This window comes from Hydra viridissima, unplaced genomic scaffold (genome assembly GCF_058129835.1).
Source record: "Hydra viridissima isolate aposymbiotic clone 2 unplaced genomic scaffold, HvirCarnegie_v1 scaffold_10, whole genome shotgun sequence".
NCBI classification, from domain to species: Eukaryota; Metazoa; Cnidaria; class Hydrozoa; order Anthoathecata; family Hydridae; genus Hydra; species Hydra viridissima.
Window position 1 is genome coordinate 4,325,001 of NW_028324309.1, and position 13,498 is coordinate 4,338,498.

General features: G+C 32.5%; 2 protein-coding genes and 1 non-coding gene across 3 annotated transcripts in view; 2 read left to right on the top strand and 1 right to left on the bottom strand.

Moving 5' to 3' along the window:
- LOC149882721 (charged multivesicular body protein 1a-like) overlaps positions 1 to 175 on the bottom strand; it is an 8,155-nt gene extending 7,980 nt beyond the window's left edge. Inside the window, exon 1 of the mRNA XM_090099701.1 lies at positions 1 to 175. This exon is cut by the window's left edge and continues 27 nt beyond it. The gene's annotated coding sequence lies outside the window, so the exon portion shown is untranslated.
- Positions 176 to 2,124: 1,949 nt separating this feature from the next.
- Positions 2,125 to 3,071, top strand: LOC145184876 (52 kDa repressor of the inhibitor of the protein kinase-like). Its single transcript, XM_090100952.1, has 3 exons — positions 2,125 to 2,142; positions 2,221 to 2,718; positions 2,760 to 3,071. The coding sequence occupies exons 1-3, from the start codon at positions 2,125 to 2,127 to the stop codon at positions 3,069 to 3,071; spliced, it is 828 nt and encodes a 275-aa protein (XP_089957078.1).
- Positions 3,072 to 5,168: 2,097 nt separating this feature from the next.
- Positions 5,169 to 5,250, top strand: Trnas-aga (transfer RNA serine (anticodon AGA)). The gene has a single exon. It is a non-coding gene; the product is annotated as a tRNA-Ser (tRNA).
- The last annotated feature ends 8,248 nt before the right edge of the window (positions 5,251 to 13,498 follow it).

Below are 13,498 nucleotides of genomic sequence, written 5' to 3' on the forward strand. Positions count from 1 at the left end.
TCTGATGATAAACTGATACAGGTAAAAAAAACATAATTTATGATCGACGTATATACTTGTTTTGTTCCTCTACACATGCATTTTTGATTTGAGTTTATAAAGTTAAAAAATCTTTATTAAAGCTAAAAGCTATATTTTTCGTGCCGCCGACAATTTCGAAATTGCGAAGAAAATTAGGGAAAGAAAATTAAGGTTGCAACGAACACCGAACGTTGCACAAGGCTGAATGGACCATTAAACGGAGCGATCCGTTTATAAAGCCAATTTCTCTATGCTTTTAATGTAAATCAAGTACAGAAATAAAAAAAAATGCGTACATAAAGTTGAAAAGTACAAACAAAAATAGTTAAGAATAAGTCAGTTAATTTGAATCATCTACTTATCTTGAAAAGATCTAAATTTGTAATTTATTTGAAATATTCCCACTTAACAACTCATTTAAATAAAAAAGCACATTGATTGTTTGAGTAAGTAAAGAAGTAAAAGTACATTCATTGCATATTTTATTTGATTTCAGTACGCGAACAAATAGGCTATAAAAACGTGTGCTTTTATTGGCATACATTTTTTTTTGTTCGCATACTTTGATATTGTGTTGTCTGAGGGCCCCCATTTTTGGCAGCCATGATAAAAAACAAATCAGATGTTATTTTTACCAATATTTAATTGTGGACAGTAGAAGTTTCTAACAATAAATAATAAAGGGCAGGAGTTGTTAAGTGATAGTGAGTTCAACTTTAAACTTCAACAAAGTGAAAATTAATCGAATAGATCCAATCTTAACAACTTTTAATCACTGCTTAGTTGCACTTTGAATTAAAATTAAGAAGATTTAGATAAGATCAGGTTAAGAATATTAAAAAGATTTTCATCTTTCCCAGTAATTTTGAAATATGATTTTTACCAAGCTTGTAAATTATATTCATGGGCGCCGGCAGGCAAGGGCAAAGGGGGGGGGGCAGTTGCCCCCCCCCTGGAAAAGCAAAATAACAGACTAATATTCACAAAATTTCTTTTAACTGTTAAAAGATTTTATTTCGATATCTTATCAATTTAACTCATTTATAGTTTACTCACCGTAATGTAAATGACAACAGTTTAAATGAAATATTACTATCAAATGCAATGACTTCCACGATGGCGGAAGCTTTTTTATAAAGGCATATTTTAATATTTTAAAAAAAAGATGTTTGAATGAAAGTTTAAAAAAATATATGGTAGAAACAGATCATAGAAAAATAAAAAAGGAATAAATAGAAAAAAACAATAGATAAAGGAGAAGTATATAAACCAAAAAGAAGAGAGGAAGAAAAAAAAAGGAAAATAAAGGAAATAATAATTAAAAAAAAGAAATCGAATTAAAATAACAAAGTTCTTACGCAATTTGCGTAGTTTATTTGTTTTCGTAACGCAAACAAATAAATTTCGAACAAACGAAGAAAGAATTGGATACAGTGATCAAATTTTTTAAATTATTTTTAAATGTTCCATTTTCATTTACTTTTTTATGCTGTTGTTTTTTTGTTTGTTGGAAAAATATTTCTTGTTTGTATTGTATTTCTATTTATTTTTTTCCAATTTATTGTGTTATATTCATTTTAATAATACTACTACCTTGTGTTTTTTGCTAGCTAAATGTTGATTATTATAATTATATATATTCAATTTGATTAACTTGCATTAACCTGTTGTATTTTAATTTTTGTTTTGTTTTTTGAAATGTCTAATTTGTATTTAATGTTTTTTAACTAATCATTATATTACTATATATTTTAGCATTATTAGGTGTTTACTTCACATTAGTTTTTTACTAATTGTAAACAACTATGAATGTAAAATCTTTATTCAGAAATATATATGATTGATATCATAAAAAAATTTTTGAAAAAAAGTTTCTTCAATTTATTTAATTTTGTGGACTGTTCTAAATTTAGGTTTTTACAATATTTTTTTTCCAGAATACTGTAAAAATGTCTAAAAAACGACAAAGTTGTAATATTTTGGATTACTTCAATTTTAAACATGTTGCAACTACAAATGATTCCGATAAATCACAGGAACATATTACTCTAAACTGACTGTGATGCAAGACAGCAACAAGATGTTGATGTATGCAACGGAAACATGCAGAAAACGTCAGAGGTTATGATTGGAGATAAATAATCAGAATGTAAAAATGATAACGGTAACTCAGTTTTCGATGTTGGACTTTATATTCAGGCAACAGCTAGAATAAATGATGATCTCAAGTATCATATACTAACCGAGCCATTCAAGCCCCATGAAACTTATGATTTTAAAAAAGATGTGCCAGAACATGAAGCTGGAAAGCGACGGTTTAGACATGCATGGTTGGTTCAATATGCTCCTTGGCTGGCGTACTCTTTAAAACTTAAAGGTGCTGTTTGTATATATTGCATTCTTTTCCCACAAAAAGTACATCGAGGTTTTCAAGGTGCATTTATTACTACAGCCTTTAGAAAATATAAGGATTTTAACGAATGTGCTCGAAATCACATGTCATCGTCATGGCATATGTGTTCTCAACAAGATGCTGAAAACTTCATGGCAGCGAGAAAAAATCCAAACAAGGAAATTGTATGTCAGCTTGACGATTCTGTAAAACGCATTGTTGAAGCAAACAGACAGAAGCTCTTTTCTATCCTTTCAACGATTTTGTTGTGTGGAACAAATGATTTGGCTCTGCGAGGGAAGGAAGTAAAGGAAATATGCATCAGCTATTGAACTTTCGAATTGAGGCTGGTGATAAGATTATAAAAAATCACCTTGATACTGCTGCAAAGAATGCAAAATATACATCACATCAAACCGAAAAAGAATTGATCAAAATATCTGAACAGATTCTGGTAAATGATATTGTGTCAGCTGCAAATAACTCCATTGGATTCTCAGTATTAGCTGATGAAACAGCTGATATTTCAGGGACAGAACAATTATCCATTGGAATACGCTTTGTCGACCCAACAAAAGAGCAAATGATTTGGGAAGAATTACTTGGATTTGTTCCACTGAACGCATGTCTGCGGCTTCAATTTCCGACGCCATATTAAGCAAGTGTTTACCATTAGGTCTCAATTTAGATCGTCTGTTACGTCAGGGATACGATGGTTGCTCAACCATGGCAGGAAAGGATAACGGCGTCCAATCAAGAATTAGAATGAAATATCCAAAGGCGGCTTTTGTTCATTGCTCATGACATAGACTGAACTTGGTTGTAATGATCTAAGTGCACTTCCACAAATTCGTAATACAATTGGTACTATCAAGTCAATTATTGCATTCTTCCGTGAAAGTCCTAAGAGAAGGTCAGTGATACCCAACGTTCCTCTTCTCTGCGAGACTCGATGGACTGCAAAGTATAAGAGCATACGAGTGTTTTGTGATAATTTTGACCAAATATTTACCCAGTTGGATATGATATCTAACGAAGTAACCGGAAACACACGTCAATTGGCACATCAGTTGTTGTTAGCATCCAGCTCAACAACTTTTTTATTTGGACTAATTATCATTTCATTTTACTCAGCTCTCCTGGAACCCTGTACTCAAGCACTTCAAGCCATTCAACTAGACCTTCCACAAGTACAGAGGCACATTCATGAATTGCTCTTGGTTATAAATCTACACCGTAACAAGGCAGATATGCATTTCAGTGAAGATATCTACAAGAGAGTGATCAGGTATTGTGGTTTAATGTCCTCCAGCTAATTGCCTTGCAGACATGCCTACTCCGTCCGGAGGAGACGCTGTGAACGTCGTCACAGAGTTTGCTCCCCCTTCAGAAAGTAGACATAGACCTGATTACCGCTTATGGATGGGAGAGTCCCATGTTGATCAGGTTTACATCCCCGTCAGGTAAGTATAAACTACAAGAGAGTGATAAAGTTGTCTGAAAAGTTGTACATTCAACCAACACCACCAAGGCAATGTTCAAGGCAGTTATACCGAAACAATTGTGGAGCAACGGATACAAATGTCAAGAAATACTTTCGCCAGGCTATGTATATCCCTTATCTCGATTCATTAATCGATTCGCTTCAAACGCGGTTCTCAGAAGATAACATTGCTTAATTTAACCTTTGTTTTCTTCATCCTGCAAAGATGAGAACTTTAACTCGTGAAAAATTCATTGAGAAAATGTCAACTGTCAATGAAGTATACAAAATTGATAACTTTAAGCTCGATAGTGTAATTTGGTTTGATTTTTGGGCCATTCAATCTTTTAAAAACACAATAAACGAATTCACAGATTTACTACCAAGGTCTGTGTTCTACCTTGCTGTTCGTGAAGCTTTGCTCATTTTAATAACACTGCCAACAACAACATGTACTGTAGAAAGATCATTTAGTACATTGCGGCGCGTGAAGACTTGGCTACGATCAACCATGTCCAATGAGCGTTTGTCTGGGCTTTGCATGCTTAGCGTACATCGTGAAAAAATACGCTCCAGAAAATCTGAATTTATGGAACAAATTGTAAATAAGTTTGGCAGTGAACGCAGACGACTACAATTTCTATTTACTGAATAACAATGATTTAATTCTTGTGTTTTTATTTTTACATTTTCTTTAATTTTTTGTTGTCACTGGTCTGATAAAATGACTTTAATTAATGCATTTATGTTGTTTTTAAAGTATCACTGTTGAATTTTATTTTGCCCCCCCCCCCCCCTTGTAAAAAATCCTGCCGGCGCCCATGATTATATTGATTTTCTTTAAAAGAATTTGAAGGTTTCTGGAATAACTCAAAGCTGGTGTGAACAAGCTGCAAAATTAATACAAGCTTAAATTACTTGCTTTCATCTTAGATATTTTCACTTTAACAAATCATATCAAGAAAAACATTCCTTTTAAAGAATTCCGAGACAACTTTCGTTATTTCTTATTCAAATTGTAATTTTGTTAACTTAGTCTCGTTTCCAATTTAAAAATGCTAGACCAGACCAATTCTGTCTTAAATGATCTCGTAACGTGTCGCTAAAATGTAGCTTACCGATACAATTTGTTTCGTATTTGTTCTGCGTATTCTAGAGTTTTACTTTCAAGAGGAAATATTTCGACAGCCCTCAAACTTTTTTTAAAAAAAAATTTTTTTTTTTTAGATTAGCTAAACAAATTGAATTAAATAAGAACACAATATTAAATGTGCTGTGATGGCCGAGTGGTTAAGGCGTTTGACTAGAAATCAAATGGGATCTTCCCGCGTAGGTTCGAATCCTACTCATAGCGTAATATTTTGCAGAACAATACGTGAAAGTTACGTGTGGGAACACTCGGGTTTTCTTCGGTTTTCTCTTTTCGTATTTTTTTTTATTATTTATTCTTGACTGAGTACTGAATGAAATTTTAAGCGAATAAATCCAACTGTCCTAATTCAAAATAGAAATTAAAACGTGAAGAGATGACCAAGAATAATGAGCTTAATATCTTTAATAGCAATTACTAATACAAAGAATTTTTTTAAAATGATTAAGATGAATATACGTAACTGTGTGGATTCTGCAGCTCAACTCCCGGTAATAATCCTTATGACGAAACCTAGAAACATAAATACTAACACGCCAAAAATACTATTTTATATTTAATACAATTGTCTTTGTCTTTCCCAAATTGTCTTTGTCTTTCCCAAATATTTCTTGCAATTTATGGGAGTAAAGTTCCTGGTGGGTGTAAAGCTAAACGTTTCGGTTAAAGATATAAAAACATTAACAATTCTATTAGATAAGATCACAGAACAACTAAACAGTGAAGCAGAGCATATAACCGTCGGGCGGGTAAAAGGTGTTTTACAAGAAAACATCAATGATATTAGTGAAATCTAGGAGAAATCTAAGAGAATCTGTCTACAATTAAACCTACCTAAAAGCTACCTACGATAGATTGCTCCATCCTAGATACCAAAACTAGATTTCACTACTTGATTCAATGATTCTATTACCAAATTTCTCAAGATTTGATTGGGCAAGGTTTTGACGGAATGGCAGTGAGTCAACACGAGTCTTGTAAAAATAAATACCAGCTATAATAATAAATAGACGAACGAGTAACAGCTTTTTTGATTCCACATTATATGTGCTTGCTTCAACTCGAAGAACTTTCTCACGCACTGTGGTTTCAACAGCTATCTTTAATTACACTCCGACCGCAGGCTATAAGCTGTCTTTCTGCTTGCTGTTTCAGCGGTGCTAGATGGGGCTGTGTAGAAGCCAGAACAAGATTAATTTTTTTTTGTCGGTCCATTTGCAAACGAACGCCTCCATTCGAACTTCTCTAGCAGAAGCCAATGCCTATCCAATTTTAACAACGTGTGTATCCTTAACTCGTTAAACAACCGCGCGATCTGAGTCCTGAAAATTTTGATTTTCCTCATCCATTAAGTTTCACTTACGTTATACTGTGAATTTCGAACACGTTCAAATGAGTCAACCTTTTCCTTTGATAAAGTGTGTTGAACCCAAGTAGAAAGTGTTACATCAGCATTGATGTTGAAATGCGCTCAATATCTCAGTCACAAGTGCAAGTGATAATCTGATATGAAAGCCTTCTCCTTGAATTAATACATCTTATAAAACTGTACAATACATATTATAAAACTGATTTGCAGTCTAGATCATCCTGAGGCACGATAAGATCTCCTGCAGGAAACGCTTTTGTGACTTGACCTGTATGTTATCTATGAAATTTCTTTCCGTATACTTCACTTCACGCTATGTTGTAGAAAATGTATTGACTTTGTCAGGACTCATATATAAAAAATCATCGTGTAACACGTTCGAGAAGATTTTTAGCATACCCTGCCGAGATGGCCCGAGCTAGACATTCCCTATAGAGCTTGATGCTATCAAGCTCAATAGGGAATGTCTAGCTCTGGCCATCTGCTCGGGTGTATCACTGTTTTATTTGCCAATTGCTGACGGAGTTTCGGCCTCATATTATATCTTCCAAAGTAAATTTATAAAGTAATTTTCTCATTATAACGATCAAGCAGCGCCTCCAATTGATCACGGTGGTAGTAAAAATCACTATAATACTAAAACAGTGAGACGTTCTAATAAGCTTGGATATGTAATGGCTGCTGCGTATGGTTTTAATTGAGGTGCTTCCTGAATCTTTCAATGGACTTTATTGAATTAATTAGGAAGTCTAATCAACCTCCATTCTTCAATAATAAGATCAAAGGATTCTCTGTTTTTAAGTGGGAGTATGAATAAGTTGCGGTATGGCTTTGAAAGTCTGGTTTGTTATCCATAGGCTGTGAATGTGATGGCGACCTGCAATAGCAAGCTTTGCTTTTGTCGATATCTTCTTCAGCAATGCAGTTATTGTGACCAACACATAGAAGGTGGCCTTCTAACTGTACACGTGCAAGCGCGTGTGTTGACATTCTTTAAAGAAAGAAATGTATTCATTTATAATGATTTTCCTCAATACAGTCTCCTCAATACGATTATTTAACATAAACATCGCAAAGGTCACAGAGATTGTGTAAATGCAAGCACAAGCACCTACTATTCAAGGCGCGTGGTCTTTTTCAAATATGTTTCGCTGCGGCGATTAAAACGGGGTTGCAGGGTTTTGTAAAAATTTCGTTGTGAGTGAAAAATGATGCGTGAAATTGGTTTCATTAAGACAGCAATTGTAAATCAAAAGAGTAGTATAAAATGGTTGCCACTATCTTAGTATTTTCTTCATTTGGAGAAAATTTAGTTCTATAGTATCAGCAATAAGACACCCCTTCGCATTGTTTTTAAGTATCTAAGTCTGACTATCAAAAGACTTATTGTTGATATATTTCACCATACCATCTCACAACGGACTCATCAAAAAACGGCAAAAACTCAACAAGTGTGTTGAAAGAACTCAACAAATATCTTAGTTTTTTGAGTCAAAGAATTTAAATTCATTAATTAAAAACATTTTTCATACACACTTTTGACGCGTTCAATAAGTACATACACATTTGTGCGCGTTTTTGGTTTAGCTATACGCAAGAAAAATAATTTTAGCTAAAATTTTAGAATTTTCAAGCCAAAACACAACATTTTGATTACTCAATTTGATATTTATTTAACAATCGTTTTAAAAGCATGTTGATAAATAGAAAAACTTTATTTCAGATTTTTATATTTATTTTATTGATATTACTACCATCAGCTAATTGTTTTCCTTGATAATTGATGTTTTCTAAAAGATAAGCATGATATTTTCATAGATTCATAGATTTTCTCTATGAATCGAAGTAATATTTTAATACCAGAGATCAAGCAATCATAAAGCCATAAAAAGTCAATTTGAGAAATAATCTCTTTTGCTCCTGTTAAAGTATCATAATTCACATCAGCATCATTTTAAATGTCTTTTGAAATTCGATACATAACTAATGGCTTTTTTAGTGGATAAATTTCTTATTTTCTGGCTCACCACCTTATTGAGCTTTGTTCTTTAAATGACAGCTTTATTTTTTCAGCAACTTTTCCTATCTCACTGATGAGCTCAAAAAGAAATCAAATATTTTTTGAATTCTGCCAAAAAATGTATTGAAAAGAAAAGTAAGAGGTTGAAGCCTTTTTTTGCTTTAACTGAAGCAATGTGTTCTACCAACTGAAAATTTTAGTGATTGATTAATTAAAAAGATGCTAAAGAAAAATTCTAATCTGGATTCTCCAATTGCATCAGAAGTTGTTATCTTCACTTTGTATCACAATCTGAAAATGTTACTCTTGGCACAAAAATCAATGACAATCTTTAAGTTGTTTCTAGATTTTTCTGTTTCTCCTTCGATGGTATTTTATAGAACAAGAGTTTAATTTCTTCTTTCAACTTTTTAAGTAGTTTCAATTTTTTAAGTAGAACTCATACGATACTGCAAAGAAGAACTAGTAATTTTTTTTTCTAATTTTAAATTTCCTGATCTTTCCAAAGACTTTTTCTGTGTTTCAACACTGTTTTTTGTGCTAATAAACTCTTGGGTGTAATTGAACCCAATTTGAAAAACCTTCAGTCAAATTTACAAACTTGGATTTTTTGTCAGTTAAAAATATTAAGTACGCAAAACAAGAAAGGTTGTTTTTTGATGGGCTGAGAAGCATCATCTGACAGTTATCTTGTTCACCATTTGATAAAAGTTTTTAGCACCATTTATCATTTAAATGTCTAATGCTAGTACGATTTAAACACAGAAACACTTGGCCCCATATCTCGCTTAAGTTCATATTCAAAATGGCAACATTTAAAAACCTCAGAGACTTTAGGCCGAGTATTGGAATCATGTAAAATTAGTTTGTCAAGGTTTTGATTTTCTTGAGGAATTTTTTGTTAAGTCGTTTGATAAAAGGTAATGAATTTTCTTTGACAATTTAAAGTTAATTGGTTTCGAAATTTGTCAAAATTAGAACTAAGAGAATCATCAGAAGCAAGACATTCTAATTCAAGTTGTTATTTTTTACTTGAAGTTAAATTATTAAATTATTATCATCATGAACTGAATTTGAGTCACCAGACTGGATTAAATTCAGATTATTTTGGACTAAATTTGTAGCAACAAACCTCTTTCTGGTGGAAGAAGCCAATTTTTGTTTGTAGCTTGCTTGTCCGAATCACTTCTATCCTGTGTATCTTTTTATTTCTGATTGCGGGTCAAGAAAGTTTTTTTTTTTGCGGTGGCATATTTGATCACAAAGGAGCACTAACAATTCAAAATGTTTGCAATAATTGTCTTTTTTCAAAATTACATTGAGTTAAATAGAAACAAGCTTAATAGACACAAGAGTTTTTTTATTGAGGTCTAAATTTCTCTATATCATACTATCCAACAACAAATTAATTAAACTAAAGATACGAAAATGGACATTGTAGTTTGGAATTGAGATTCATTTTTTGCATTAAACTAAATTAAGATTGTCAGTATTGCACCCATCATAAAAAAATTCATTTCTCTGCCCGGGTATAGCAAAAAAACGTTAATATAACCGGCAATATAGGCAAAATCCATTTGACATCTAGAATGACAGCGCGAGCTGTGATGATAAAGATACTGTTAAGTTACGGATAGCGTTAAATGCATCATTCAAAACAAGTAAACCGAGTGGAACGAGTACCTGAGCATTGAGCCACAGCTTACTTCACAAGATCAACTTTTATAATAATTTTGACAACCACCTAGGGCGAAGTGTTTTAAATATCTTTAATAAATGTACAGAAAAGCGCTACTTTTTTGTTCTGGAACTTTGCAATTAATTTCGAAAGAAGTTTATTTAAAAATACAAAAATAAATCAATTGGCTTTTACGTTTTTCACTTGTCATTTTTCTAAATTCTTTAAGTATTTTTAGTTAAAAAGTTTTGTCATTGGGTACTTTTTTTTTAACTCTTCGGCATTTTTGTTTTTCTACTGATATCATCTTCGTTTTGTTTCATTTTCATGACCATAACAATAATATCGTATAAAAATAATCCAGAAAATTCAACGATATACTATTTAAATGTTTGCTGTACTTTCAGCGTGTGTCAAAAAAATTTTTTTTTTGAAATGTATTAACGTTCAAAATGGCGTAACATTTTAACTGTTCAATAGGGCATTCCATACTTTTCAACTTTCATTAACAAAGTCGGCCCCAAGGGGTGGCATATATAAATTTATCAAAGTAGAAGCAACATTTGCAAAAATAGACCTTAACTTTTTCAAATATTAATTCAAATGGGGAGGGGGAGCAAAGTTTAAAATGTGCAAGACTATCCCATACAGATAGTATAAAAACGATTTTTTTTTCACCAGATTGGATGTTAATAAATAAGAATTTTTTTTGGAAAAATTGGAGTGGTGTTTAAGCCCCCCTTCATATTCTATGTATAGGTGCCAGGTTTCATAAATGCTTATTCTACAATATCAAGCTTATAAAAATTAACAAACAAAAATTAAACTACTTTCTCTCTAATAATATATCCTAATATCTAAATATCTCTATAATACACTCTGTTATAGGTACTAAAATGAATACTAAACTTAAGATATGTCCTTCTTGCTCTTAAAATTAGGGTTTATCGCTCTATTTTCTACTCTTGCTCAGATAAAACCATCTTTTCTCTCAAAACCAAAAGCTGTTTCAGAAGCCTAAAAAAAAGCTAATCATTTAAAAACGACTTTCATGACAACAAATATTTCTTAAATTTTTATCAATTATAATATATTGCTAAGTGTAATGAAAATTAAATTTACTCCTTAACTGCCCTCTCTGTGTGTGAACAGAGAAATATGGAAACACCATAGGACAATAAGGAATTTTTCTACATCACTATTAATATTTAACAGGTTTATAGGCTTCTTTCCATGTTATAAGGTCATTCAATGTCGTTGCATGCAATTTTAAGTTAGGAATCTTGTATGCTCTGGGAGAACAACGCTTCCCTTTTTTGATGTTTTCTAGTTTCAAAAATTTTATTAACAGCAAATTTTGAGAACACCATGCTGAAGATCTCATGTATATTTCAATAATTCTCTGTACATACTCATCTTGAAGTTTTATAAGGGTGAGTTGGTTCAGGATCTGTTGTTTCCTCTCTATCCAACTATGCTACACTTTGATTTAGAAACCACATAGGAAAGTAAACTGACACAATAAACTTAACAATTAGTTCTTAATTCTTTAGCTCATCTCCCTCTAATTCATGTTTGCATACTCACAATAAAAATAAAGAAAAACCTTTGTTGAGCCACCTTGAATAGACTATAATGCCTGGTTTTTGGTTTGTCAAACTTTCAACAAGAGTTCCTAAAATTACTATCTGGTATTGTTTATAGGGATATTTTTAATCTGAAGATAACTTGTTTACTATTTCTTCATGAAGTTTAATTAAACTAGGACTTATAGATATTGTCTTGAAGTTGTAATTTCTTTCCATTTCAGTCACCTTGGAAAGTAACTTCGCTAGGGGTCTTAGAGGTTGTCTTACCATCAAGCTCTTCTATTAGATGTTGAAGGCAAAGTTCATTTTTGTTAAGTGAACATATTACCCATCCTAATTTTTTTAAATTTAGCCTCTAAACTGTTGTATATTAAAAGCTCTGATCTAAAGATCTTTATGGTTTAACGCTTCAGCGAACCGTATTTATTAATTATGTTTATTCCTTGCGTTTTTAACTTACTTATTTGTTGTTATTGTAGTGACTTTATATATTTGATTAAAACCTAATATCTAATATTGTATTTTGTTGCGGGCTCACAACAATTTAATCAAATATATAAATGGATGCCAAAATATTTAAAAAAGTTCTTAGTGACAATCCGAGCGAAGAGGATTATATTTACTGGAAAAAGATGCTAGCTGTTTATTTATAAAAAGCAGTTATACCAGCAGATAGTTAACTTGAAGTTTTATTTGTTTTATGCGGAGTTAAAACCTTTACATTAATTCAAGATTCAACTTCATTCAACAAAGCAATAACAATACTTTACCAAAAGTTTCAAAAACGGTCAACGGCTATCATGATGCGTCACAAACTTCGATCGCTTAAACAGCACGAGGGCGAATCAGTCGAAAACTTTATGTCCAACCTAAAGCAGTTTGCCAGAAAGTGTCCTACACAGTCTCTCACCGCCGATCAACATAGAAACCTATTAATATGTGATGCTTTTATTGCAGGAATTTACTCATCAACTATTCGACAGCGGCTACTAGAATCTACAGAAGATAATCTAGATATACTTTATAAAACAGCACTTACTATGGAACTGGCAGCCGAAGATGCTCTCAATTTAACAACTACGACGGCTTCAACCGTATTACAAAATTTTGCAGCTACAACAAATCAAGAAATTATCAAACCTTGTTTTTGGTGCGGTGGTAAGTTAAACCCAAAAGCAAAATGAAAAACTCTACCTGTACAAACTGTCAAAGAAAAGGTCATTGGTCAACCGTCTGTCTCTCAAAAACAAAAAAAAATTACGCTAAAACAGCCGCAATTAACGAAAAATGCACAGACGACGAGGATGAGAGTACACTACTATCTTCAGCCATAGCCGAAATTAGCTCATCAAGTAGATAAATTGACGTCACCATAAACAAAAATAAGACTCAAGCATTATTGGATACCGGCTCAGTCAAATCATTCATTACCTCCGAACTTCTAATGCAATGGAACCTTTTCTACGACACTCGGTGCACTTCACAGGTGTCACTTGCAGATCACTCCACTCTAAAAGTAAAAGGAACTTTCCGAGGTTCATTACTAATGGTTCGCAAAAAGCTAATAGCACAGTTTCTTGTTGTTGACAACTTGGTGGCGCCTGTAATCATCGGAATGGATGTTCTGTCACAACGTTCTTCCGTAACTATCAGCTTTAAAGGAAAAAAAGAACCACTCAAATTTTGTCTTGCTACAAACAACATGAAATGTAACACATATTCATTAATACCTGGAGTAGATATCAATAAAGTTAAGCCTATCTCAACAAAATCACGACGGAGCAAAAATATCCCAT